At 34.2% G+C, this 25,604-nt stretch overlaps 3 protein-coding genes and 1 non-coding gene across 4 annotated transcripts; 2 read left to right on the top strand and 2 right to left on the bottom strand.

The window, feature by feature from the left end:
• Positions 1-533: 533 nt before the first annotated feature.
• On the bottom strand, positions 534-5,415 carry LOC129284863 (protein TIC 62, chloroplastic). Its single transcript, XM_054920354.1, has 14 exons — positions 5,152-5,415; positions 4,937-5,054; positions 4,774-4,846; positions 4,633-4,684; positions 4,368-4,544; positions 3,966-4,047; positions 3,746-3,818; positions 3,568-3,678; positions 2,902-3,054; positions 2,462-2,595; positions 1,796-1,960; positions 1,530-1,715; positions 1,156-1,335; positions 534-965 (listed from the first exon to the last, which is right to left on the bottom strand). The coding sequence occupies exons 1-14, from the start codon at positions 5,408-5,410 to the stop codon at positions 905-907; spliced, it is 1,824 nt and encodes a 607-aa protein (XP_054776329.1). The 5' UTR covers positions 5,411-5,415; the 3' UTR covers positions 534-904.
• A 7,462-nt stretch (positions 5,416-12,877) lies between these two features.
• LOC129285755 (4-hydroxy-3-methylbut-2-enyl diphosphate reductase, chloroplastic-like) lies at positions 12,878-16,569 on the top strand. Its single transcript, XM_054921623.1, has 10 exons — positions 12,878-13,286; positions 13,486-13,682; positions 14,222-14,401; positions 14,521-14,652; positions 14,768-14,842; positions 14,933-15,038; positions 15,154-15,248; positions 15,460-15,642; positions 15,755-15,841; positions 16,171-16,569. Exons 1-10 carry the CDS (start codon positions 12,893-12,895, stop codon positions 16,234-16,236), a joined length of 1,515 nt encoding a protein of 504 aa, XP_054777598.1. The 5' UTR covers positions 12,878-12,892; the 3' UTR covers positions 16,237-16,569.
• Positions 16,570-16,780: 211 nt separating this feature from the next.
• LOC129285754 (cytochrome c biogenesis protein CCS1, chloroplastic) lies at positions 16,781-21,799 on the bottom strand. Its single transcript, XM_054921622.1, has 8 exons — positions 21,276-21,799; positions 20,014-20,233; positions 19,816-19,927; positions 18,983-19,255; positions 18,533-18,798; positions 17,905-18,061; positions 17,735-17,818; positions 16,781-17,313 (listed from the first exon to the last, which is right to left on the bottom strand). Exons 1-8 carry the CDS (start codon positions 21,706-21,708, stop codon positions 17,128-17,130), a joined length of 1,731 nt encoding a protein of 576 aa, XP_054777597.1. The 5' UTR covers positions 21,709-21,799; the 3' UTR covers positions 16,781-17,127.
• Positions 21,800-22,130: 331 nt separating this feature from the next.
• On the top strand, positions 22,131-22,202 carry TRNAQ-CUG (transfer RNA glutamine (anticodon CUG)). The gene has a single exon. It is a non-coding gene; the product is annotated as a tRNA-Gln (tRNA).
• The last annotated feature ends 3,402 nt before the right edge of the window (positions 22,203-25,604 follow it).

Here is a 25,604-nt window from a genome sequence, read left to right as displayed (position 1 = left end):
CAAAACAAAACCAATGCTCCGTTAAAATATTGATATAACAAACAATTTGAAAAATTACAAAAATTTCCAAGCGATGATCATTTTTTCTGGCAATAGAGAGAAACCAAATTACATTCAGTTGCATTCTAGATTTGACTAAATTAAAAATATTTAAAATCATGGAGACCGAATTATAAATTTTAAAACTAGAGAAGCTAAATTGAAGATTGATGAAGATAAATATATATTCATGAAGATGGTAAAATTGACAAACAGTAATCCTCGTTCTCTTCCGCCAAGAAAAAAAAAAAAAAATCATCCAATAACAACTTAATTTCTCGAAGAAATGAACATACTTGTTGCTTCCACTCTTCAATTCAGTGCCTCCTTAAACTTTTTATTCAAAAAATTACAAAAATTTCCAAGCGATGATCATTTTTTCTGGCAATAGAGAGAAACCAAATTACATTCAGTTGCATTCTAGATTTGACTAAATTAAAAATATTTAAAATCATGGAGACCGAATTGTAAATTTTAAAACAAGAGAAGCTAAATTGAAGATTGATGAAGATAAATATATATTCATGAAGATGGTAAAATTGACAAACAGTAATCCTCGTTCTCTTCCGCCAAGAAAAAAAAAAAATCATCCAATAACAACTTAATTTCTCGAAGAAATGAGCATACATGTTGCTTCCACTCTTCAATTCAGTGCCTCCTTAAACTTTTTATTCATCCAACATGATTTTCCTTGTTGAGGGAACAATTCTGTCACGATAATGAATTTAGTTCCTCACAACATGCAAGCCTCATTATAAGTCAGAACCGATGAGACATCTATTCCTAAAATAGTCATATTGTACCCAAATCTGACGCCCTTGTTGGATACCACATGAACTATAACCTTAACTGGTTCCATGTGTATTTAATTCATATGATTCTTCGGGGAAGGTGACGGTGATGCAGGAGGCTTCAAGTCCTCATACCTGCATGTCCAAGAAAATATTACTACGTTCACACATTAGAAAAACATAGCATATGTATAAATGTTCCTCATAATATAAACAGGCACAGATTCAATTCAACAAGCATTATTTTCGTCAAGAAGCATATCCGCCTGAACATGATGATAAAGATAAAGTCACAGAAGTCTCTTCAAGCAAAGAAGAGACTTACATGGTATAAGGAGAAAGTGGTCTTGGCTTTGGTTCACGAAGATTTTGCTCATCCCTTGGTTTATCTGCTACTGGAAGCTGAGCTGCTGGGCCATTACCTGAATCAATCTCAGGCACCAATAAGAGTGATACACTAGGTGCCCGTGGGGATGGTGAAGAAGGAGGCTTAAAGTCAGGATATCTGCAAGCAATAGCTGGCCTTAGAGAATACCAACGTAAAGAAGAAAATCTAATTGAGATTGCACAAGACATGTAAGAGTTGGGGTAACTGGACTACAAAAATGAAAACCAAGTTGAGAAGAGGCATAATGTAGGGAAAACAGCCAAGTTAAATTACAGCTGGACCAATAATAAAAGGAATGAAATAAGACTTACACAGGGTAAGGAGAATTAGAAGAATATGAATCCTCAGAAGGGCTAGGTTCGGCAAAACTGATGGATGTAGTTTTTTCAGCTTCTGGAGATTGGGGTGCAAAATCCGTTGTAGAGGCAGCAAGAGGTTTATCATTGGAACTACTTGGTGTTGGGCTTGGTGAAGTGGGAGGCTTTAAATCCTCATACCTTCCCAAACAAAAACTTGTAGGTAAGAAAGACAACAATGAATAATAAAATTTGGGAAAGGTGCTTATCTAATGACATACACTGGATATGGAGAGCGAGACTCCGCCACACGTCCTGCTGCGGCGGATGCCTGAGAAATGACATTTTTTTCTTGAATACTACTTGGAGTATCAGAAGCACTAGGTTTTGGCACTGTATCAGGCTTCACTGGAGAAGGGGATGATGCTGGTTTCAAATCCTCATAACTGAAAAGGGTAAATAGAAAATTCATGTTATTATGCTTTATAGCCCACATGAGCCTTTATCCAGAACCAAACACAGGAAACGCAGAACCAAAAATTCAGGTCTCATATGTCACATTGGTGTGCTAATTCTATTAACAAACAACAAGAAACTACATAGAAAACACTTATCTAAATAAAAAGGACAGATGAAACTACTGAATCTTCTGAATACACAATGGAGGTAGTGCCAAAATGCCACATCTCAAGTCTCTCCTGCCTGTGCTTAAGTAGCTTCCATCTCAATATTTGCCAAAACCAAAGAGAAGGGTGGCTGACAACAATGTTCTTATATATCTATACGCACCTCCCCAGGACCCACCAACTAAACGGAGGGGAGAACAGATAATGGTGGGGCACTATTCCTTATAATTCTCAATAGTAAGAAAAATCAGAGGGGCAGCAAATTCTCACTGAATAACACATAAAATCTCTTATCAAGGCAACGTGAGTAATCTGGCTTACACAGTATAAGGAGAAAGTGGCTGTTTAGTCACGGGTTTTGATTGTGCAGTTTCTTTCTGAGAAGTAATGCTGGGTTCCTCTACCACAACACTAGCAGAGGGTGCTGGATCAGTGACAGCTGCAATATCTGGTTTCTGAATCATCCCATAAAAGGTTAATAAACTTGTAGTTCTAGTAAATAATGACAAGGTGAGATAGTTAATGAGTAGCCCTAATTGGGAAGGATGAACTTTGAAATTTCAGATCCAATCTAATCCTTTAGATTTGAAATAATTTGTCTCAGCTAAAGCAACTGATGACTCCAGCACAAGTTAAACTCATAACCAGGAAGAACTGAAGCATTAATGTCTGATGAAAACAAACCTTCTTATTTGACGCTAAAATTAAGTTTCTGACCTAGTTTAACTTAATTTGTACTATCTATGCAAGAAATGTAATACCTTGGGTCGATAATTGTAAGCACGTTGAGAAGGTATCTTTGCAAGAAGTTCCTCCATGGGAGTCAGTGGTGCAGTCGTCTCAGCAATTGCCTCCACTATTTTGCAATATGAAAGATCAGGATTCTTGGCCATCACTGCCAAGAGCTCTGCAATCTGCAATAAATCAATACATGTTAATTATGCTCTATGATAGTATCAGTCAACAAATCAAAACCTAACATGCAGTTTCAGAAGAAAGAAGAGATCGTAGTGTATTTCACATAAAAGGTCCATCACAACAACATGCATATCGTATTTGTATGCAGCAAAATTTAACACTTTGGTATATCTAACATTCAGAATTGAAGCGTGTAAGGAGCACAGCATCCTGAATAAAGTTACAAATCTCATCCAGATAATTTGTTCTGTATGTGAACGAAAGGAATCAAAAGTTATGGATTAGATAAAAATGGTTCAATGTCTAACTACAAAACTTGAGTTTTATCACTCAATCCTTTAGAAACCTCAACTCAACATTCCAACATGCTGCATTGCATAGAGGTAAACGCTCACGTTTGGCTATAATAATATGGCATTATTAAGATCGAAAAAGGAACAGTTAAGAACTTCCAGCTATCTATCATAAATAAATAGTAAACCCACGAAATGATTTTACATGATGAATACCTGAAGGTTTGACACCAGACCGCCAAATAAAGTATCTTCTGTTGAAAGGGTTAAATTATGAGTTTCCTTGAAAGCATCAGTGGGCCTTTCCATACCTCCAGGTCTCACTATCTGAAGAAATGTAGCAATTAGAGCATAGAACTCTGTACTTGGTGCAATTAGTATCATAACGACTCACTGTGTATGGAAGTTCACTGGATATCAATACTTCTTCTGCCTTCCTTTTCCAAATTAGAACTCCCCAAAACAAACTTCAGAGGGAGAATTAAAAAATCAGTTGAACTGCTTAAAAATATCTACATATAGCTTCATATCCAAGACTGTATCACTTGGCTATGAACTACATCATGCAAATTTAAGAGTCAGATAAGACTACCACTCAATAAAACTTTACTCACTTGAGAAGAGCCGCAGGAAAGCCAATTTTGTTTGTTCCCAAAGAAGAAACGAATATGAAGTGATTTACTTTAGCAACAGTTGCTGCAACATTTAGGATAATGCAACTCAACTGATTACAAATCATAAATCATCAGCAAAATGACAAAAACTGATAACTTTTTTAACTTCTTGTATGACTAGGGCTTGACGAAGTTTTCCTAACACGCTATTAGAACTACTCCACGTGTCACAGTTATTCTGAAATCTCAACAAAAATCTATATCATACACCAAGGACACTCATAAGATTAGGTTTTACCATCAGAAATTTCAACAGTGGTTTTTTTACAAGGACTTGATGTGCAGAGAACATCGAACAATAAAACTGGAAATTATACAGTAATAAAAAAAAAATTCTTATACCAGCATCGATTAGGTTCTTGGTGGCTAGATAATCTATACGAAAGGGTCCAGTGATGTCAAAAACTTCCTTCTCACTGGCACCAATGCAGCATATTACGGTTGATGCATTCCCTAACGCTGATGCAATCCCAACTTTTTTCTCCAAATCACATTCCACTAGTTCAAGCATTTCTACAGCTGGGCTAAAAGCCAAAAACAACCTGTTATTTAATATATCAGCATTTCTTGACTCTCTAGATGAGGACTTCAAAGCATTTTGACTTACGTTGACCCCCTTCTCTTGCATCCGCAGCATCAAGTCTCAATTGTTTAACACTCTGCGCATGTTAACATAGTAATTAAGCGCATACCTATCCACTTTTAAGAAAAGAACATCACATTACTCTTATCTACACAGAAAAGTTACCTGAACTAGTGATTCCGCTCTCTTAGCATTTCTCACCCCAGCTCTCACTCGGAAGCCAAGCTTTATGAGCTCCCTGAATGAAGCATTACTGAGCATTTTGCAAAAATGGTCCTAAAATTTATCTGAGCCCACTTAAAGATGAAATGCCCCGTAAGAAGCGTACCTCACAGTTCGTGAACCAACTCTACCAGTGGCACCCGCAACAAAAACTAGGTTGTCGTCCTTGGAATCTGTTTTCCCAGGAACGGCCTCCGCCGCGTTTGGACTGTATGTTGTTGAACCTAAAACAAGATCATACAGATCAAGGACGCACGGAAAGCAAAACATTTTTGGGAAATTGTACCGATTTGATAACGTTAATGCAGGATAGTAATTCACCCGAAGCTTTAGCTCTGATGCTGCGAGCTTTGAGCTTTGAGCCATTTGTGGTACACGGGTACTTGTTCAAATCCGAATGTCTGAGAACCCTGACACAACCAGAAGGTTTCTCCAAAACCGATCCTTGCGATAAAGAGGAGGGAATGGATGTGAGGGTCAGTGATTGCAGGGCGAGTCCCTCCATGGTTAGAACATAGATGGAAGTTTTTCTGTATATGGGTGACCAATATTGAATCGGGATTTGAGCAGTTTTGATCATTATCCATGGCTATCTTTCTGAACCGGCCAGAGCACCACCCTCCACACAAGCGGATATGATGGCCCCCACATCACACGTCACAGGCACATTATCGTACTTCCCAAATTCGAGTCTTCCAAATTCAATAGGCATTAGAATAACTGCTCTCGATAAAATCATTGAAAGTTTTCCGGTCCCGAATTGGCAGGGAGGTAGTCCAACTTTGATCCACAGGCTCTATCTACTGTGACTAATGTGATTAGTTGTTTTCTAGTTTTTATTTGCCAATACACATATGAAATCAATTATGGGTGGAGAAAATTTCAATCGTAATTTGGCAATCTTTATAGTGTATACTCCTCCAACGTTTATTATAGGGTGTTTTTTTTTTAAAAAAAATTAATGTATGGTATTTGACGAATATTAATTATATTTTTTTAATATTATTTTTATTTAAATTAATTAATTATGAAAAAAATGTAACATAAATTTAACAAATTTTTATTTAAACATAAATAAAATTAAAATTTTGTTCTATTTTTAAATAAATTTAGTTATTTTATGTCAGTGAAATGATTAAAAGCACTTTATAATAAAAATATGATGGTGATGGATATAGAATTTAAATGAAGCTCTCCTTGGTTTTAAGTAGTTGTTACAAAGGGATGCTATGATCCCAATTGATCTTTAGTTTTTAGAAAGCTTACAAGTAACTTGCTGCTTGTTCCAAGTTAAGATGAAGCAAGAGAGAGATTCCAACAGGAGAATAATTGGATCCTCTAAATTAATCTCAGATCAGCTTAAAAATAAAAAATTTATTAAAATTATTTTATAATTTAGTTTGACAAAGTTAACAAGTTTTTGTATAGGTAGGAAATTTTCTGGATATGTACCATAATTATATTATATTGTATTGTGTCTTGGCAAAATCTTATATATATATATATATATATATATATATAGAAAAAACATACATTTTAATCCCTACATTTTGTTCATATTTTGTTATAGGTCTTTACACTTTTTTTTGATATTTTAGGTCTTTATATTTTTATTTTTTAGTATTCTAGATCCCTAAGAAATCTTAGACGGGAAAATAAAAATATAGAAATTTAAAACATTAAAAAAATATAAAAATATATAAAAATATATGAATAAAGTACTATGTTTTTTTTCATATAATTTCTTAGTAATCTTCAGTGTAAGGTAAAAACGACTATGCCGTAAAAAGAGAGTTACGCGAGGATACTGGGCCGTATTTTTCTGTGTTACCAACTTGTATGCTGGGCTGGCTCTTGTAGCGCATCAATTTTCACAACACAATTAGTGTTAGTATCATTGATCACTGTAATTGAGAGGCCCATGGAACTATCTATGAGTGCATGTATTTTAATCAATTTTTCGTAGACATCTATTTTAATAATTTTTAACATCACAGTTAAGCGGCAGCGAAGTGGGAAAAATCTAACTGATCTAATTCTTTTTTTAAGTTATGATTATATAAGAATAAGTTATTTACCTACGATGAAGTCAAGGCATGTGATTTTTTTATAAATTATTTATACTGTGATAAAAAAATTTATTAATATTATCAACACTTTAAAATGTATTAAATGTATTTGTTTTGATATATGCAGAGTATATCTGAATAATTAATACATATTAATTATGAAAATTTTAATATTAAATTAGGCCTTTTAAATTAAATTTAAACTAGATTAAAAATAAAAAAATTATTAAAAATATTTTATAATTTTTATTTTAATAAGTATAATATAAAAGTATATAATAATACTTTAAATCTAGACTGTCCATATTAAAATCTAGATGATTCAAATCTCATTTTAAGAATACCATGTCCTCATCCTTGGAATGGGTAGGGAATTCAATTCTTAACATGCTTAACTATTTTATTGGTTATGACAGATAAGAAGTATGATAGTTTCAGCATTTTGAACTTTATTTGTAATTTTGAATGGCATCTATTTCTTTGAGAGATAAATTATAAAATAAGATTTTCGAAATATATTGCAACTCGGTATTTGAACAGTAAAAGAATAAAAGGAGATGTTTCATATCTATATAATTAACATATAACTGTGCATAAGTCAAACTAAGTTTCTTTCTGGCCATAATCAAATGAATCAACTTAGATCCAAAAGCTTTCTCCATATATTTTTTGACTAATTCCTTTGACTGTCCTAATTTTTAAATGCCACCCACATGACTTTTGGATCAGGCAATCATAAAATATCGTTACAAAATCATTTTAGAAGTATCAGGAATTCTAGTCTATCTTAGAATATTGTTTATATAATATTGAGGATTGGGTCAAGTGGGGAAAAATTCTAAGTTTCTTGGGTGAAATTTCATGTTCTAAAACACTATATCAAAGCGGCCGATTTCATTGAAAAACTAGTGAATTGGTCTAGCCTGGAATGAAAGGAAAATTAGAAGAAAAATGAAGTGGTTAATTCAATCTTGAACTAGCTAGTCAAAATCTATAAGTCGATTGATTTGCTTATTTAATTATTTTATTTTATAGAAATTTATCAAATAGCTGTTTCATCATTTTTTTAAAGTCAATGAGCATACCTTAAAGCATTACTTGAAAAACACCTTAGACCTTAAATGTTTAAAATGTGCAACATAAACTTTAAACTTTTAAATTCAGAACAAATTACACCAGATCGTTAACTTATAAATAATGCCGTTAATTGTTGACTTTGTAGGGTTTAGTCAAATGCTATTATGACAAACCTTTGCTAATGTATTATCGGTTAATGAGCACCATAAACTTTAAACTGTTATGTGAGTAACATCCTAGACTTTAAACTCTTAAAATATACAAAAACTCCCATATAATTTGATGGCCCATTTGGTTCATTGAATTAAAGGAAATGTAATGGAATATAATGCAATTAGGATTACATGAGTTTGTTTGGTATGAGATTGGGAATTATGGAATTAAATTTATTTTTTAAACTTAATTAAATGCAAATAAAAACAAAATGAAAAATTAACCTTAACTAAAAAAAGCCCATTCTTCTGTCCTTTTCCTTTCCACCGAAATAGCCTTTTTCTTTTGATTGAAACAACTATTTAAAAAATAGAAACAAAAAAGATTAAGGTAAAGTCGCTGGAAGGAGAACCTACGAATGGTGACAGCAAGCTTTTGATGGCCTTAAACGGGGATGCTAATGAAGATCACCACTCCATTAACTATGGCGGGCCTAGGTTGTAGCGGCAATGAGGTGATGCAATGCGAGATTTGGAGGTGGATGACAGCAACAATGTGGACGATGAGAGAGGTCTAGTTGGTGGTGAAGGAAAGGAGTGCAGTAGCAGATCTGATGGAAGATGACGACAGCCAATGTTTCTTCTTCCTCCTGCTTCTTGTTCGAGAAGTCCATTTAGCAAAGAGTGATGGCGAGCAATTTCAAGGGTAATAGTGCCTTTTCTCATCCTATAATCCTCATTCATATAGTCTGGCGATGTAATCCGGATGCCGCCATTTAAGGGAATCAGGATTACATGATGAAATCCCCTTTACATTACCAAGCCCAACCAAACATAGGAAATAGGCCAACTACATCAAGATTACCTGTAATATGGATGCATGGAATTGAATCAAATGGGCCACGAAATTTAGAGCAAATTACCCCCCACCATTTCGATGATGTGACATCCCTCCTCACATATTAACGAAGCCCTCATCTATCCACCTTTACTCAACCCATCAGTTGAGGGATTCAAGAGAACACTAATTGCATCTCTCTCAATTAGCTTTTAGCATCTCTCTATAATACAGGAATAATTTAGTCTCTGCAACCTTAATTTCTGCTTGAATCTATTGATGAAATAGTCAATTTTTGCATCAATTGTTAGTAAAATCTTCAATTTCAAACCTAAATTAATTGGTTAATTAAAATCTTTTTATACTTAAATTTCTTTTCAAATAGGATCCTAAATTTTTACCATTAAATAAATAAACATTATTTAAAATAAAACTAAATTAGAATTATATAATATATAGAAATATGATATACTAATCGTTTAGAAAACATTGCAATAAAAGGGACAAAAAATGTCATTTCACAAAATTCTAGGTTATTTAGTGTGACCAATGATACATTCATTGTGGTAGATTACACTAATGCTAATTTAATCTACATAACAATTAACATTCTGCGTATAAACAATAAGGGTAATTTGCTTTGAATTTCAAAGTTTAGGAAAGTTTTTACACATTTTAAGAGTTTAGAATTTATGATACTATTCAAACAATAATTTATAGTTAGTGATGCTTATTAACCAATGACACATCAGTAAGAGATTGCTACATTAACATTTGACTGAATCCCACAAAGTCAACAGTTAATGGTGTTATCTATGAGTTAATGGTGAGGTGTAATTTGCTTTAAATTTAAAAGTTTAGAATTTATTTTACATATTTTAGGAGTTTACAGTTTAGGGTACTTTTCGCCTGATACTTTAGGGTCCAAAATGCTTATTAACATTTTTTTACTATTAATAAATCAAGCTATAATCCCTTTGGAGCAAGGCAAATCCCAAATCACTTGTTCACGATGATCTTCAACTCATGACACAAATCTTGTTCTTGAGTTGAATAATTGAGTGGAAAAACTCATTCTTTATTAAGTAAATTTTTTATGATTGAACCTTTTTTTTTTCGTCCTCTAATCTAATCCTTACCCATAGAATGTTTGAGCCTTTTGAAAGGATGAAAGAAGGGAGAATCACATTCAATGACCTGAGAAGAAAATTATTCACAAATAAAGATCAATATAAAATAAATTATTGTTAAAATAGAAACATGTACTTGCGTTTTTTTTTTCCAACTAAAACTTATTATTAGTCTTTATCTATTAATAATTTTTTTTTTGGGTTTTTGAATGTGATTTTTCCATAAAAAAACTATTTTTTCCGAAACTGACAAGGATTATTGGATAATTTATCAAACTTTCTGTTTGCTTGCAGATAGGGAAAATGAGAGCGAAGCGCCAAGCAAGAATGACATTCATTAAAAAGGATCTTAAAAATTATAATTATTAAGAAGGAAGAACCACTAAAATATAGTAAATTTAAAAATACTAGATTGCTCCTATCAAATCTCCCGCATTATCTCACCCCGCATCTTAATTTTCTTTGTCAATTTACCAATAAATGAGTTGAAGATCCTCCATCTTCCCAATTAGCACTATTGGCATCAATTCTCTTCCACAAATAATGGGTTACGTTGGTTCTTGTACGAAGTAATTTGAAATTTGCTTTTACACTTGGATCCTTCAAGTTAGGTATTAAACCATACCCATTATTGCTTGCAGAGATAATGGCAAACTATTTCAACAAAAGCATAGAATGCAAGCATTTGATTTGATGCTATTGCTCGCTAAAATTCAAGCAATATAAGTCTGGTCTACGTACATCAAACAAGTACAGGAAATCAATTGGGGATTGAAATTACAGCAGAGACAAAAATAAGTATGATCGGGTTTAAATATAAAAATAGGAGTACAACTAAAAACATTGCTATTTTTTTATTATTATTACTATCAAACTTCCACAGGATAAAATTAGAAACCCGGGGGGGGGGGGTTGGTTTTCACCAGAAACTTTATTTTCCTCCCAGATACTCAATTTTGGCACCGATTTAAAAAAAGTTCATCTCATATATTATATTATCATGTATGTGTATTTATTTTTAATTAACTCGAACTATGAAGGGGAAAGTATTCAATTCAATAAAAAAAAAAACTCTTTAATTGTTAAGAACTACTCTATATGAGCGTTATTGAAATTGTTGAATGCCTCGCACAAAACAAAGAAAAAAAACTTGTTGAATGCCAAAAGATGCATCCCAAATCTAAAAAGGAAAAAAGAAAGATGGAAACAAAATGTTAGTCCAAAAAATAAACATTTTTTTTAAAAAGATATCAATAAAGTCCTTATTTTCATAAAAAGATATATTCTTTTATTTTTTGTATTCCTAATTCCAATTACTAACACACTTTATGATGTGTGAGAGATAAATTTATATAAGGATCTAGGTTAATAAATAAGAGGGTAAAATGAAAAAAAATTATTTATAATAAGTTACTTATATTTTAAGCTGGAGAAAATACTTATATTTTAGATTGGCTAAAGTATTTCAATATATCAATGATTGTAGATCCTTCTATAAAGTTTCCCCTCATAGATACTAGTTTAAATTAATTGATTCAACTCTTAGTAATTATAGAAAAAATGAATACTCTCTTCATCTCAAATTATAAGATATTTTTAGACAAAATTTTACATATCATTAAACCTCATTAAATATATTTAATAATATTATTTTTTTAAAATAAAAATATAAAATTTTAAAAATACCCACCATTTAATATATTGAAAAGAGAAAAGATAAAAATTAATTACATAAAGAGAAAGGATAATATTAAAATTTATATATTTAACGAAATCTTAATCTATTCAAAATTTTTTATATTTTAAAATAAATAAATTCTTTTAAAAGTATTTTATAATTTGAGACGAAAGAAGTATTAGTTAGGTTCATTTAGAGATTATCTAAAGCTTTAAATGCATACATTTTTTCGTAAGAATGTTTGGATGAATTCGGGAGATTAATTCCAGTCCAAGACTTCCAAGTTCCAACAAGTCAACATCTCTCATAAATTCACAAAATTAAATGCACAAACTATATTAGGAGGGAAAAAATAAAAACGAAAACTGATGAATAAAATGATAAGATAAATCACAAAAACAAGCACATCATTCTATTCCATTTCCATCATTTTTATCGCGTGAATCTTGAAATGCATGAATGAGATCGAATTATTAAATTTAAACAAGACACGTGTTTACCCCCCCCCCCCCGGCGGGGCCCAAAAAAAAAAAAGACACGTAGGGTTGAAGGAGGGGCAGGCGGTTAAATTAGTTTCCTAAAAACCGGGGATGACATGTCAACTTCATCAACACGACGTCGCTTCCCTCCTAATTTCCTCGCGCCAAATGTGCCAGCCGCCATGCCATCACTCTCATTAGTTCAGGTGTACCAAAAAAAATAAAAAAGAAAAGAAAAGAAAAGAAAAGAATCTGTGCCATTTAGGTCCTCCGCGCTAAGCTCCCCAGCCTCAGTCACGTCTCGTAAGTCTTTCTCTTACCTACCAGAAAATCATCACATTCTGTTGATTGTGTAGATTTCATTGAATAAACTACCATATTTGAATAAACTAGTAATAACTGTAGGATTCAATTACTACCAAATTTTATACCTACCTATAATACAACGTATAGATATTTTCTTTAACTTTACATTATTTCATTGAATCTAGCTTGCCCTATTTTAGGTACTAATTATTATATTAGTAACGATGTAAAACATGCATTGTTTGTAAGTGCAATTGTCCGAGTACTAGACATAGAGAACCTTAATTATTACTAATTTCTTGCAGTTTTGTATTTTTTTAATAAAATGGTTTGATGGTTTTAGAAATTCAAATTCATGAAACACGTGTTGTGTCGGAGGTCATCGGTTATAAAATGTGTCCGAGCCAACTCTCTGCGCCCATTCTGCTGACTTGCGTGACTCTGTCTCCAGCTCCGATGGCTATCGCTCCTCACCACCTCTGCCGTCTCCCATCTGCGCGATCGGACCTTGCCTTGCCCGAGAATCTCCCTAAGATCGGAAGTCTTCGATGCCGGAGGCATCTCTCAGTCCAGTGCTCCGGTGATTCTTCGTCATCTTCCATGGCTGTGGACTCCGATTTCGACGCCAAGGTGTTCCGGAAGAACCTCACCAGGAGTAAGAATTACAACCGCAAAGGGTTTGGTCACAAGGAAGAGACCCTCGAGCTGATGAATCAGGAGTACACAAGTATGCTTTGTTGACTATTACGGACTTTGATATGTTTTCTTTAATTTCCAGAGAATGGAGATTAGATCTCGTAGCTACTGCCTCATGCTTATTATACTTCGGGCTTGATTAATAATGACTGACAGGTTCCTTCTGAGAGGCAGCGTCATATTATTTGTCATGCCTGGCTCATTTTGTATGACTTTGCTTGGAATTTCAGGTGACATCGTTAAGACTTTGAAGGAAAATGGAAATGAGTATACATGGGGTAACGTTACGGTGAGGTTGGCTGAAGCCTATGGTTTTTGCTGGGGAGTCGAGAGAGCTGTTCAAATTGCCTACGAAGCGAGAAAACAATTTCCTACCGAGAAAATATGGATTACCAACGAAATCATTCACAACCCAACTGTTAACAAGGTCCCTGCATATTTCTATTGATTTCATTTATTGATCTCGACCCTCTTTTTTGGTCAATAACTTTTCTTGACTTTATACGGAGGCCCCCCCGCCCACCTTTCCTTCTCCCGCTGGGGGTTTTCTAGTTGGTATGCGATGGGCATATTTGGTTAAAAACATCCCCAAAGAAGTGTTCTGATAATCATTCGGAGGAAGTAAAGTTATCTGATTTTGAAAGTTTGAGACTCGTCTTATGTGAGGGCATTGTTTTTTAGAGGGGCCAAATTGAAGCAAGTCCCTGTTGTTATATTTGTGAGAGATTTTTAGATATGTTCAACTAAGAATCCGATATTTGGATCGATACTTGATCTTATACTATGCAGTTTTTGTCGTCGACGAAAACCGTTCTAAGGTCCTGAAATATTTTGTCATTTTACTAGGTTATCTTGATCATTGTCTTATTTCTTCTACCATGCAATCTTTTCAGGCAATATAAAATGCAGTGTCACTGTTTCTAGTCAATTACAATCATTAGTGGACTTTGTAAATTTTAAATGCAGAGGCTGGAGGAGATGAAAGTGCAGAATATTCCGGTGGAGGAAGGAAAAAAACAGTATGATGCTGTAGACAAGGGTGATGTTGTGATTTTGCCTGCTTTTGGAGCTGCAGTGGATGAAATGATGACTTTGAGTGAGAAACATGTCCAAATTGTTGATACAACTTGTCCATGGGTTTCAAAGGTATTTATCTATCTGCGGAGATGAATTTTTGTTGTGCTGAGCTGCTTAAAATAAATTCATTTATCATGCTTCATGCACTACTGGGTTCTGATTAGATTTCTTCAATAAAATGTTTCAAGGTTTGGAATACTGTTGAGAAGCACAAGAAAGGAGAGTATACCTCTATCATACACGGTAAATACTCCCATGAGGAGACTGTAGCAACTGCATCTTTTGCGGGAAAGTATATCATTGTGAAGAATATGGAACAGGTTTGTTTAAAGATGCAGTTAGTTTTAAATTCTTATGTTGGATGGAAGTGCAGAGATATAAAATGTTTAATGCTTTTATCATGCTATAATGTGCACCTTCATTAACTTTGTCTAGGCTGAATATGTTTGTGACTACATTCTTGGTGGTGAACTTAATGGATCCAGCTCAACAAAGGATGCCTTCTTAGAGGTATAGTTTTTTGTCATGCAATTAATCATGTTCACTGAATTCTGGGGTAATCACTTTGATGATTATTTATTGGCTATTTCCATTTTGCAGAAATTTAAGTTTGCAGTTTCTGAAGGCTTCGATCCAGATACTGACCTGATAAAAGTGGGCATTGCTAATCAGACAACAATGCTCAAGGGAGAGACTGAAGAGATTGGTTAGCTATTATTTCTCAATCAATACAAAATTTCGTTTGTGAAGGGGGGGAAAATCCATATATATATATATATATATATAACACTGGAGATATTTCTTTACTACACTTTTTTCAGGGAAACTAGTGGAGAGGACAATAATGCGCAAATTTGGTGTGGAAAACGTCAATGAGAACTTCATAAGCTTCAACACAATTTGTGATGCTACTCAGGTAGTTTGAAGTTTTTCTTTCTTCTATTTCTTTTTCCTCTTTAGTCGTTGATGTTCCTTGTTATTCTAGATTCATTAACATATGACGAACATCCCTTTAAGTCCCAGTATAAGTCAATTAACGGCATGCACAGAACATTTGTCAATTTGCTGGCCATTGTATGTTCGTTCAGTTTAATCACTGGCGGAGTTGGTTCTTCAATCTGTTTCAGGAGCGACAAGATGCTATGTACAAGCTGGTGGAGAAAGATATGGATCTAATGTTGGTAGTTGGTGGATGGAACTCCAGCAATACCTCGCACCTGCAAGAGATAGCTGAGTTACGTGGAATACCTTCTTACTGGGTTGACAATGAGCAAAGAATTGAAGGGAACAGGATATCATATAAATTAAATGTAAGTGACTAGGCATGGATGTATAAATCCATATATTGTCATATGCCGCTAGCATTCTTTGGCCTAAGCTACTAATAAAGTAATATTGTGTTTAATTTTCTTGTTCTATTAGCATGGCGAACTGGTGGAGAAGGAAAACTGGCTGCCAAATGGTCCAATAACAATTGGTGTAACATCTGGTGCATCCACACCAGACAAGGTAATGTGACTAATCTTCTTGGTATTTGATTCTAATTCTTCTAGTAAATCTCTGTAATGTAGTTCTGCTGCTAGCAACAATAGTTTTATTAGTTCACATACTAAATTTGATGCTTTTATTCTTGGTTTATTGTTCCCGTTAATTCCCCCCCCCCCACCCCCGAAAAAACCCAAAAATAAGAAGGAAAAAAACACCATTAGACCACGCCTTGTGGCCCATTCCGTGCCTTTTCTAACGGCTTGCATATTCCTTTTAGGTTCTTAGTGAACAATGATTTTCCCAAGAACGTCCTGTTCAATTTGACTAATGTTATTTTGCATTTCAAACAGGTTATTGAAGATATTCTTGTCAAGGTGTTTGACATTAAACGTAAAGAAGCATTGCACCTCGCGTAAGTGGTTCCGCTAGAGCTTCGTCAAAGTATGAGTGAAACGAGATGTATTGTATTGCTCATGGTATATTGCAATCCCATGTACTCTGAAACTGATCAACGTGAGCAAGTCTTGACTACAGAAATCTTAGAAGAAGTTTCTTTGTTTTTTTTTAAATCTTGTTGGTTAAAAAAAAAAAAAATCTTTGAAGAAGTTACCTGTTAAAGTTATGTGTTTTTGGTGGTAGCTGACAGAATCCAGCCCAATAACACAAACTGCCCAATGTAGCACGTTTTTTGAGTTTTTGTGGTCCAAGGCAATAAAAGCAAAAAATTCTTAGGATCGCGATTGATTTGAGATTGTTCGCATATGAGTTTCGCTTTGCATTTTTGGTCCATCTCTCATAAGGTCAGTGCACAAAATGAGCGGTGATTTATGGGAGCAAAAGAATTACTCTCATTAACTATGAAAAATGATCATGTTCATGCATTTTAGTTAACCGAGGAGACAATATAAATGATTTTATTTTTCGGAAGGAAAAAAAATAGAAGAAATGACACCAAAGGGATTAGGGAAAGCAAAATAATCTTACATTCATGAAGAAAGACCAGTCTTCGCAGCCTATATATATATATATATGCAAATATCTGTCTTAAAGTAACATAGGCCGAATGAGCCGAATACATTTTGCGCTATACAACAAAACTGAAAACATATCCTGAATGTGTATCAGCAATAGTATACATAATTCTTGGCTGATTAGCCAAGAATGCTTGAGCAACTCATTGGAGTTCAATCTCTATTTGAAAATCAAAGTGCCTTGGACTTCATCTTTGTTATGTGATCCGTAAAAGCTGCTATGATCCAAATGTAACGGCTATCTCTTCCAACCCTTGGTGTCTCAAAAGCTATAAGCTAGCCACTAATGACATCAGCTTGCTCAGACACTGAAGATTCAACAATTTCAGGAATCTTATCAAGCAAGCTGTTCATCTCCTCCGGGAATTCAGCCTTTGCTCTGTTAGTCTTCCCTCCGATAATCACTGTGGTTCCATCTTGTAATGCCCATATCTTTGAATTGACCACAGAATTAAGCAAACGCTTCAATATAAAATCATATGAACATTATTGAAACTCAGCTAAGATGCCACTAAGCAAGCTTGTCAAGTCATACTGCATCAAGAATTTCAAGGATTTTCCATTTTAATAATATATTTCATGTCATTTGTTCAAAGCAATTGCTGCATTGAAAATGACGCTAATATTGTAAACCCCAAAAAAATTGGCATTAATATTATCTTACTTGCAAATAGAAGATGCTTTGACTGGAAGATTTTAATATCCTATACCAAATAGAAGACTGTCCATTTCTTTGACCGGGGGATTTTAAAAAGAAAAGAAAAGAAAAAAAATCGTTTTCTAGAGCTGCTGTGACACTAAAATATCCACCGTCTTGTCTGAAAACCTTTTCTTCGGCCCATGTTTAACATAAATGCATAAAAATCTTTTGCAGAAATTTCACCTGGGAATGAGATAAATAGCTGATGCAGTTGGTGAGCATTAGAGCACCAAATCCAGCATATACAATTGGCACACCAGGGTCGGTCTGCAAAAGTAATGTTAATAGCAATAAATTTACTATAGCTAAGGTAGAATTAAATAGTTCAGAGCAATTAAAATTTGAGGCAGCACCTTTAAGTCCAAGCCACTACTTCCTATTGCATCAACAATAACAATTTCTGTGCCATCGATGTTGATTGGGAGCTTTGAATTAGGTCGTCTAACTCCTGCAAATTTTCCTTCTTTGTCATAAAGGACAACTGATTGAAGATCACGAGCAAGCATAGATCTGAAATTTGACAGATGTAAAAATAATGAGAAAAACATGAAGATACAATTCATGCTAGAAAGAGCTGTGTAGTTTAAGCCTCTTGCAGTGGTCCACAAGAAACTCATAGCAGCTACTCTGCTTTATCACTGTTATCTACACTTATTCTAGAATGTTTACAATTAATTCCTTGATGACGTTTATGAGAGAGAGAGAGAGCTTTCCCTGTTCTCAGAATTTAAATGTCTTCTTATAGCCAATTTTCCAAATTTTACCAATATCTATTTTCTGTAATCTTTCTTGCTTGTAAATTAAAATGGAAATTTAAAAAAAAAAATTGAAGGAACGTGCCTTTGAGCTTGCGAACACTGAATGTTATACCTTAGCGTTGGTACAATTTTTCACATTATCATATATAAATGAAGATATAGAGACTCAAAGCCTTATCTGCTATCTACAATGAAACGTAAAAGCCACAACTCAACTACTTACATTCCCTTCACATCAGGTGAGTTAACATCACCGACTGGTAAAAATGTACCATATAGTTTCTTATCTCCGTTGATCTGTAGAGGTGCCATAGCCAAGTTATACGGTCCTTCGTTGTCCTTGAGAATTTGCAGTGCTGAAAAACTCCAATCCGTTTGGTATATAGTGATACCAGCATATCTTAAAGGATCATTTACACTAATCGTTTTCCGCATTACTTCCTTCCCATTTATATCAAAGAGAGAAAGATCGGTGTGGAACTGGGAAACCTGTAACAAACCAAAATGGAAATAACATATTAAGCAGCCAGTTCAAGCAAGTAAAACTGAGAATTTCATCTCCACAATATGACCGATAGTAATCAAATAAGAACTTTGCAAATCCACCATCGTAACTTATAGTGTTGTTAATTACAGTAAGGTTGTTTCCATCTACGATTTACCTAAGATTTACCTCTCCACTATCATAGTAATCCATGTAGAATTTGTTAACATGAACTTCTGTATCAAAGGCTTGTGTGGGAGAAGAGAGAAACCCAGATGGACCCAGAACATCACCTACAACAAAGTTCAATCCCTGCGGCACTGTGACTGAACCTCTAAAGCTCCCAGCTGCACTGAGTGTTCCTCCAGCCATTATCAGCAGCATTGCTAAATGTACGCCGATGGGGGCCAACCGACCAGCAAGCCCCCTAAAAGCATATAGAGAGGGGCCTTTCAAGAATACCTTTAATCCAATATCAAAAGTAGTCCAGTTGAGATGGTGAAAGAGATTCAAGTTTATAATTGGCTAGTAGCTAAGAATTATTATTCCTTAGTCAATAGCAAAGCACTTTGCCACTTGTCCTAGGGCATCTAAAACTGAATTGGAACTCTTTATTTTTCCTCATGGCTTTATACAAACTGAGTTCATTTTGAAAATTCCAAGAATTCAAGTATTTCTTCCTTAACTGCCGCCACTCATTTTATTTGATGAAGATCAATCTTCAATGACACAATACATGAAAACCAATGGAAAGCATAATAGTTTTAGCTGGCCAAGCCTAGTATATTAATTTTGAAGGAATGATACACCTTAGTTGAGCAACTGAATATATATTTGGGAAGTCTTAGAAAAGGATCTGGTATATTCTGCTGGTAATATGGCAGATCCATATAATTTCAATGTTCGCAAGTGATTTGTTAAACAGCAACACTGACATCGCAATTTTATTGTTAAGAGCAAAGTGCAATGTATAGGCAAAGTTCAAGGGGGAAAACAAAATAGCAGAGTTTTGAGGTTGTTACCTCATATCCAGCTCCCATCAGTATGGTGCCCACATCTTGGACAGATGCTCTTGGCAACAATTCTGAAAATTCCTGCTTACGGATGGCCTCAGCAGTGTGTAAAAATGACCATCTATGAAACAAAGCAGGCCTTTAGTAACCAAAAACAGTATATATATCCCATCTCAGACATGTAAAAGCTGTAAGTCATAGCCCAACCTTCTCGCAACCTTTACAAGTGGGATTTGTGTTGTATAAGTGCAGGCCATAAGGGATGCACCGAAAAGAACCAACATTCCAAGAAATACAGGTGATGAGAACATGTGATCAAAACCAAGGGTAAGAACCCATCTCCAAGTAAAAAATCCTAACACGGGATGACCTTCAGGGTATTTCTGGAAATAAAAGTCTGGGGCCTCACCTTGATCAATAACGGTTCCTGTTACGAAGATCCATATCTGGTCACTTTGGTCATAGTAAAGCCCAATGGCAGACACAAAAGTCACAATAGCATTTCTTTCACCAAGTTCATTCACAAGATTCTTTTTAAAAGAAGTTGAATGCAAATGTATCTTCTAATTGACAAGGAAAAGGAGCATCTTAGTTGAAGGGATATTAAACATAGATAATAAACCAAATAACGGAGTCAAGTCAAAGTCTTGCTAGATTCAGGCGTAGTAGAATCTACCCAATTACCCAAACGAGTTCAAACTACTAGAGTATAAACCAAGTGCACAGCAGAACATCAAAGAGAGAAAGAGAGGGAGAACAAACATAGAGAGAACTATTCACTCTGAGATAAGTTCTTCCTTCAGCCACCTTCTTCTATTTACAGTGAAGGGAGGCCACCGCAGAAAAGGAAAACTCAATCGACATTAACTTGTCTCATAATGAAAGGGATAATTGATTGGAATAATGACCATAATTGTGAAGGAATATCTCTTATTTTGGGATTCAATTATAAATCAATCTCACATTAATTCTTGATTCTGGTAAACCCTCGTGATTTCTGGAATCATGCCAAATCCCTTGATTGCTCCAACATAATGGTCCAATTCCCATCAAAGGCGGATCTGTAAATTCCAACATATTCGCAAATTTTTCCCACTACATAGGAATTTAAGCAGCTGACATCTTCATTGAAATCCCTCTTCATTTCTTCTTGACGGCAAAGGTGCTTTATTTTTATTTAGTGCAGCAGTGCTATAGATTTTTAAGACGAATGTCACTTTAAAAACATCTTTCCAAGTACACGTACAATTTATATCCCACCACAGATGTATTATATTATTCCCTCAAAGCACTAACTATATAATTTGGTCCAATAGGGAGGGCCAACGACAGAAAAGCCATAAAACCGTATCTTTCAGGGATTAAATGGTGTATTTGCTCCACATTTTAAGCAATTACGATGAGAAACAGTTTTGATTCAATTCAGCCACCTTAAAATAGAAAAGGGAAGAGAAACTTAATTTGCATACCCAAAGCCATCAAAGCTGCAATGGCGAACATTTCCCCAATAGCCAAAGGCAAATTAGCCAGAACCGTCAATACCCTCTTTATCAACATCTTCCCCATCCCAGAAACACCGCCTTTACTCCCCGAGCTTTCCGGAGGTTGCCCATTTCCGCCACCCCGAACGCCGTCGTCATCGTCAGTTAGAGACGGTGGAGCCGCTTCTGATAACACAATCTTCTTGGATACACTTTTCGCTTTATTTTTGAGGTCTTGAGGATTCTTGAGCGCACAATTGATGGGAAGCAGAAAGGTCCTCTGTCCATGGAGACCTAAGATACGGGTGTAGTCAGAGAATGGCTTGGATTTGAAGGAGGGGTGAAAGAGAGAGGCTTTGAGGAAATGGGTTTTATCAAGAAGTGAAATTGAGGGCTTAATGGGACTATGCAATAACTTCATCGATGGAAAAATCGAAGGCGAGCAAAGCTGAGGGCCGTGTGTGAGTTCAGTGATAGAAGAATAACGACCACAGCGGTTAGTTTTATCCCAAGAAAAGATATTTTTGTTATGTCAAAAAGACATTGAACGTTAGCGCGCTAATGAAACGAATCTGATTGTTTAAGGGAAATAAAAACCAAAAAAAAAAAAAAATATAATAATAATAATGTAAGAAAACTTTACGGGATGAAATGTGTTCTTAATAACAGTATCCAAATCCTTAATAAACTCGAGAGTCGAGATAGGTAACTAACTTTTATTAAAAAGAAAATCTAATTAGAGACACGTATATCGGTTTATCAACCACGTCTATTTGGTCCCGGGTTTGCATATTATTCTAAAAAAGCAAACTTGATATTTTATCATGAACCATTCGACAACAAGGTCCCATGGTCTAGTGGTCAGGACATTGGACTCTGAATCCAGTAACCCGAGTTCAAATCTCGGTGGGACCTTTTTTCTCATCAGTTTCTAAAAGAAATCTATTGCTACAAAGGACCTCAAATCTCTTTTGGGGACCGATTTTAAGAAGGATAAAGTAAGTGTAAAATGATCAAATTGATCTTATTGAATAAAAAAAAAAATAATGAAAATTTTATGAAAGTATAAAATGACAAATTAACCTTATTGAATTAAAATAAAAAATGGAAAATTTTCGTGAAACTATATAATGTCCAAATTGCCCCTAGTATCTTAAGAAAATTATAGAAATTGTTCACTTGCACTTATGGAAGACTTGCATTTGATGAAAGATAAGCTGCATATCATGAAAGAAAACTTGCATATGCTATCAGATTACCCTTCATTGCAAATTATTACATCACGTGAAAGGTATGTTGCATTTGTGGAAGATATTTATACATTATGGCAAAGTTGTGTGGACTGTTAGGCCATTAAGGCTATCGCTTTATGTCTAAAAAAATGTCTACTTATTCATTCTATATAACATGTCATTATTTTTCTTATTAACATCTTAATTACATATTTTCACTAAGAATTTAACGTCTTCAAATGAGGATGAATTGAAAATTTTTGTTAGTATTGAAAAATTCCTAAATTTTAATGATCATTTTGATATTGATGACCTTAATTTATTTTTAGAATTGGAGGTATTGAGAGAAATGTTACTAGAAGAATTATTAATATTCCAATTAAATATTGAACTATATTAAAAGATTATACTACTTTCCAAATGCATGTATTACTTATAGAATATGATTGACAACACCAATAACAATTGCTACTATTGAAAGATTTTTTAAAATTCAATTTGCTTAAATCTTATTTAAAATCAATCATGTTACAAAATAAATTAAATAAGTTAGCTATATTATTTATTTTAAGTAAAATATTAGAATTACTTGATTACTAAATTTTAGTATATGATTTTTCAACTCAAAAGGCTAGAAAATTTACAGGGAGGTAGCTAAATGAAGGGAAAGGGGTCTTTCCTTTTTCCTTACTCTTCATTTCCTTCATTTTCCTTTTATTACCATTAGATCAAACCTTTCAATTGTTTTGATTTAATATTTGATAAAATTATTATAATTCTACATAACATATATAAATAATTTTGAACTATTACAATTTGATTTGAACAGGGGTGCCCTCAATTGCCAGTCAGCTTAGTTTGACCTCGGATACTAGAGATCACACAAAAAATTTGATCTAAACAATTTAAAACTATAATATTTTTATTTATATATTTTTGTGTTAAATAATAATAATAATAATAATTTGTCAAAATTAAAACAGAACAGTTGAAAATCTTAGATCTAACGGTGATGAAGGAAAAAGGATAGTAAGGAAAAATAAGAAACCCCTACTCCGATAAATTACCTCTTAAATAATTCCTCCTTAAGTGCCAAAACTTATTCACAGAAGCCTGCATTATGGGAGAATGTTGCATCCAATGAAGACATTATGGGATGGGCGAAGAGGGTCTTCAAGGAGGTGCAATATTTCTTTTGCCAAATGCAAGCCTTTTCAATGAGAGCCACACTTCAACATATACGTAAATTAGCCTCGTGAAAACTATTTTTCCAGGATAACCAACATTGATATTCGGATAAATTAACATCCTATAAATGAAAATATGGGACAACATTTTTTTCCCCCGACAAACTTTCATGATATCCTGAAAAGTGACGTTCCCCACGATTTCTGTGGTTTTGTTTATTCATTTTTCAAAATAACCAGAATTGATATTAAGATAAATTAAGTTCTTGGATATGAAAACATGGGTGAAAATGAAATTTGCATGAAAACCTAGCAATATATCCTCAAATTCAAGCTTCTACTCCGTAATTATATAACCTTTTAATGTATTTTTAATGATCAAAATAACGCATGATTGAAAACACAGAAGCCTCTATATTATAGCGTATATAGTTTCGTTAAATGTAAAATGTGCCTTGATTCTATTACATTATACTCCTTCCAACTCGCTTTATTAGTTGTGTTCTAAAAACAACACATAGTCCACAATATAAATTATTGACTCATGCTAACTCTGCATTTTAAATTAAACTTCTCAAAATACCTTTACTCATTTTTCAAAGTATGAAAGAGAAACTCTAAAAAAATATTATATTAATTGATTGTATTTTTTGCTTTTTTATTTTGAGAGTTAGTTTTAAAATTTTATTCACAATTATTCTTTGTACTCTTATTATATTGATATTAATGAAGTTAATAAAAATAACTTATAAAGAGATGGGAGGGAGTATACGCTAAAGCATATCTTTATTCTTGGTACTAGTTCTATGTCAAATCTCAGTCCCTACTTTCATGTTCACATCAAACCACACTAGCTTGCATCTAAGAGATTCACAGTATTAAGGTAAATTCTCTAATACAATCTTCAAGTCATCCTCTTTGACCCCAAAACCAAACCCAACAGCCTCCCTCTCCTCGATGCCGTCGAACACATTCTAGTCACTGCCAATTTCCTCAAATCCAAGGGCTTCTCCGACACTGATTTCCCCAAGCTCACCTTCCTCTGCCCTCAACTCTTTTTCAACACCTTCCAATTCACCGACACTGCTCCCGTTTTTTATTTCTTAACTCACAAGCTTCTCACTTGTGTCAAGGAATCATGCGCCTATATCATCCGGCGCCCCAATATCCTCTTCTCGGACGTCGAGTTTTGTGTTCGGCCAACCCTCAGCTTTCTTTGCCGAACAGGAGCTGAGAATTTGAACCAGCCCACCAATTTGACAGCCCAAGCACTCATTTGTTGAGCACGACGGAACAGAAGCTTTGAAATAAGATTACATTTCTGCAAAGCATAGGCTTCTCATAGGAGGAAGCGGCTACCATCTTTGGATATGGGCTTGAGATTAATTTGTTGCCAAAATTTGAGTATCTAGTGAAGCATATGAAACGGATGTGGACGAATTGATGGAGTTTCCTCAACACTTTGGGTATAGTCCGGAGAAGAGGATTATTCCAAGACATTTGCATCTTTCACAAAGGGTTGTTCATATCCCGTTGAAACGAATGTTAATGTGGGGTGATGAAAAGTTCTACGCCAAATGGAAGTGAATTTTGGAGTTTAAATTGCAATCCTAGGATCAAATTTAATTTGTCTACTTTAGTACACTTACATCTTTCCATCTTTTTTCTCGCCTTTACAATATTGATTTATTTTACTTAATCGCTTCATTTTTCTTACCAAATATCAATGGCATCTTTTTGGCTAAAAAAAAAAGGCATTTTTTGGCCAAATTTGTACACTTATTTTCACTTAAATATACAAATTTAAGAGTTTAACCACTACTTACAAAATAATTTCACTTGTTCTACAATAATTTAACTTATTTTGTTCTGTAACAGCATATGATGGGCTGTTATTT

The sequence above is a fragment of the Prosopis cineraria genome, unplaced genomic scaffold (assembly GCF_029017545.1).
Source record: "Prosopis cineraria cultivar Desert tree isolate PC_DT_omini unplaced genomic scaffold, ASM2901754v1 PC11, whole genome shotgun sequence".
In the NCBI taxonomy this organism is placed as follows: domain Eukaryota; kingdom Viridiplantae; phylum Streptophyta; class Magnoliopsida; order Fabales; family Fabaceae; genus Prosopis; species Prosopis cineraria.
The sequence above is the reverse complement of the archived record's forward strand: the minus strand, read 5'-3'. Positions and strand labels throughout refer to the sequence as shown.

Excerpts from the sequence above, each read along its gene's own strand:
- LOC129285754 (XM_054921622.1), bottom strand. The coding sequence starts at position 21,708 with ATGAAGTTATTGCATAGTCCCATTAAGCCCTCAATTTCACTTCTTGAT. Across the intron at positions 18,062-18,532 it reads TCACCTGATGTGAAGGGAAT|ATCTATGCTTGCTCGTGATC; the intron begins GTAAGTAGTTGA and ends GTCAAATTTCAG. Across the intron at positions 17,819-17,904 it reads GTAGTGGCTTGGACTTAAAG|ACCGACCCTGGTGTGCCAAT; the intron begins GTGCTGCCTCAA and ends TTACTTTTGCAG.
- LOC129285755 (XM_054921623.1), top strand. The coding sequence starts at position 12,893 with ATGGTTTTAGAAATTCAAATTCATGAAACACGTGTTGTGTCGGAGGTC. Across the intron at positions 14,653-14,767 it reads TTGTGAAGAATATGGAACAG|GCTGAATATGTTTGTGACTA; the intron begins GTTTGTTTAAAG and ends AACTTTGTCTAG. Across the intron at positions 15,842-16,170 it reads GTGCATCCACACCAGACAAG|GTTATTGAAGATATTCTTGT; the intron begins GTAATGTGACTA and ends CATTTCAAACAG.
- LOC129284863 (XM_054920354.1), bottom strand. The coding sequence starts at position 5,410 with ATGATCAAAACTGCTCAAATCCCGATTCAATATTGGTCACCCATATAC. Across the intron at positions 4,048-4,367 it reads CAAGAACCTAATCGATGCTG|CAACTGTTGCTAAAGTAAAT; the intron begins GTATAAGAATTT and ends TAAATGTTGCAG. Across the intron at positions 3,819-3,965 it reads TTTCCTGCGGCTCTTCTCAA|TTTGTTTTGGGGAGTTCTAA; the intron begins GTGAGTAAAGTT and ends CTCCCTCTGAAG.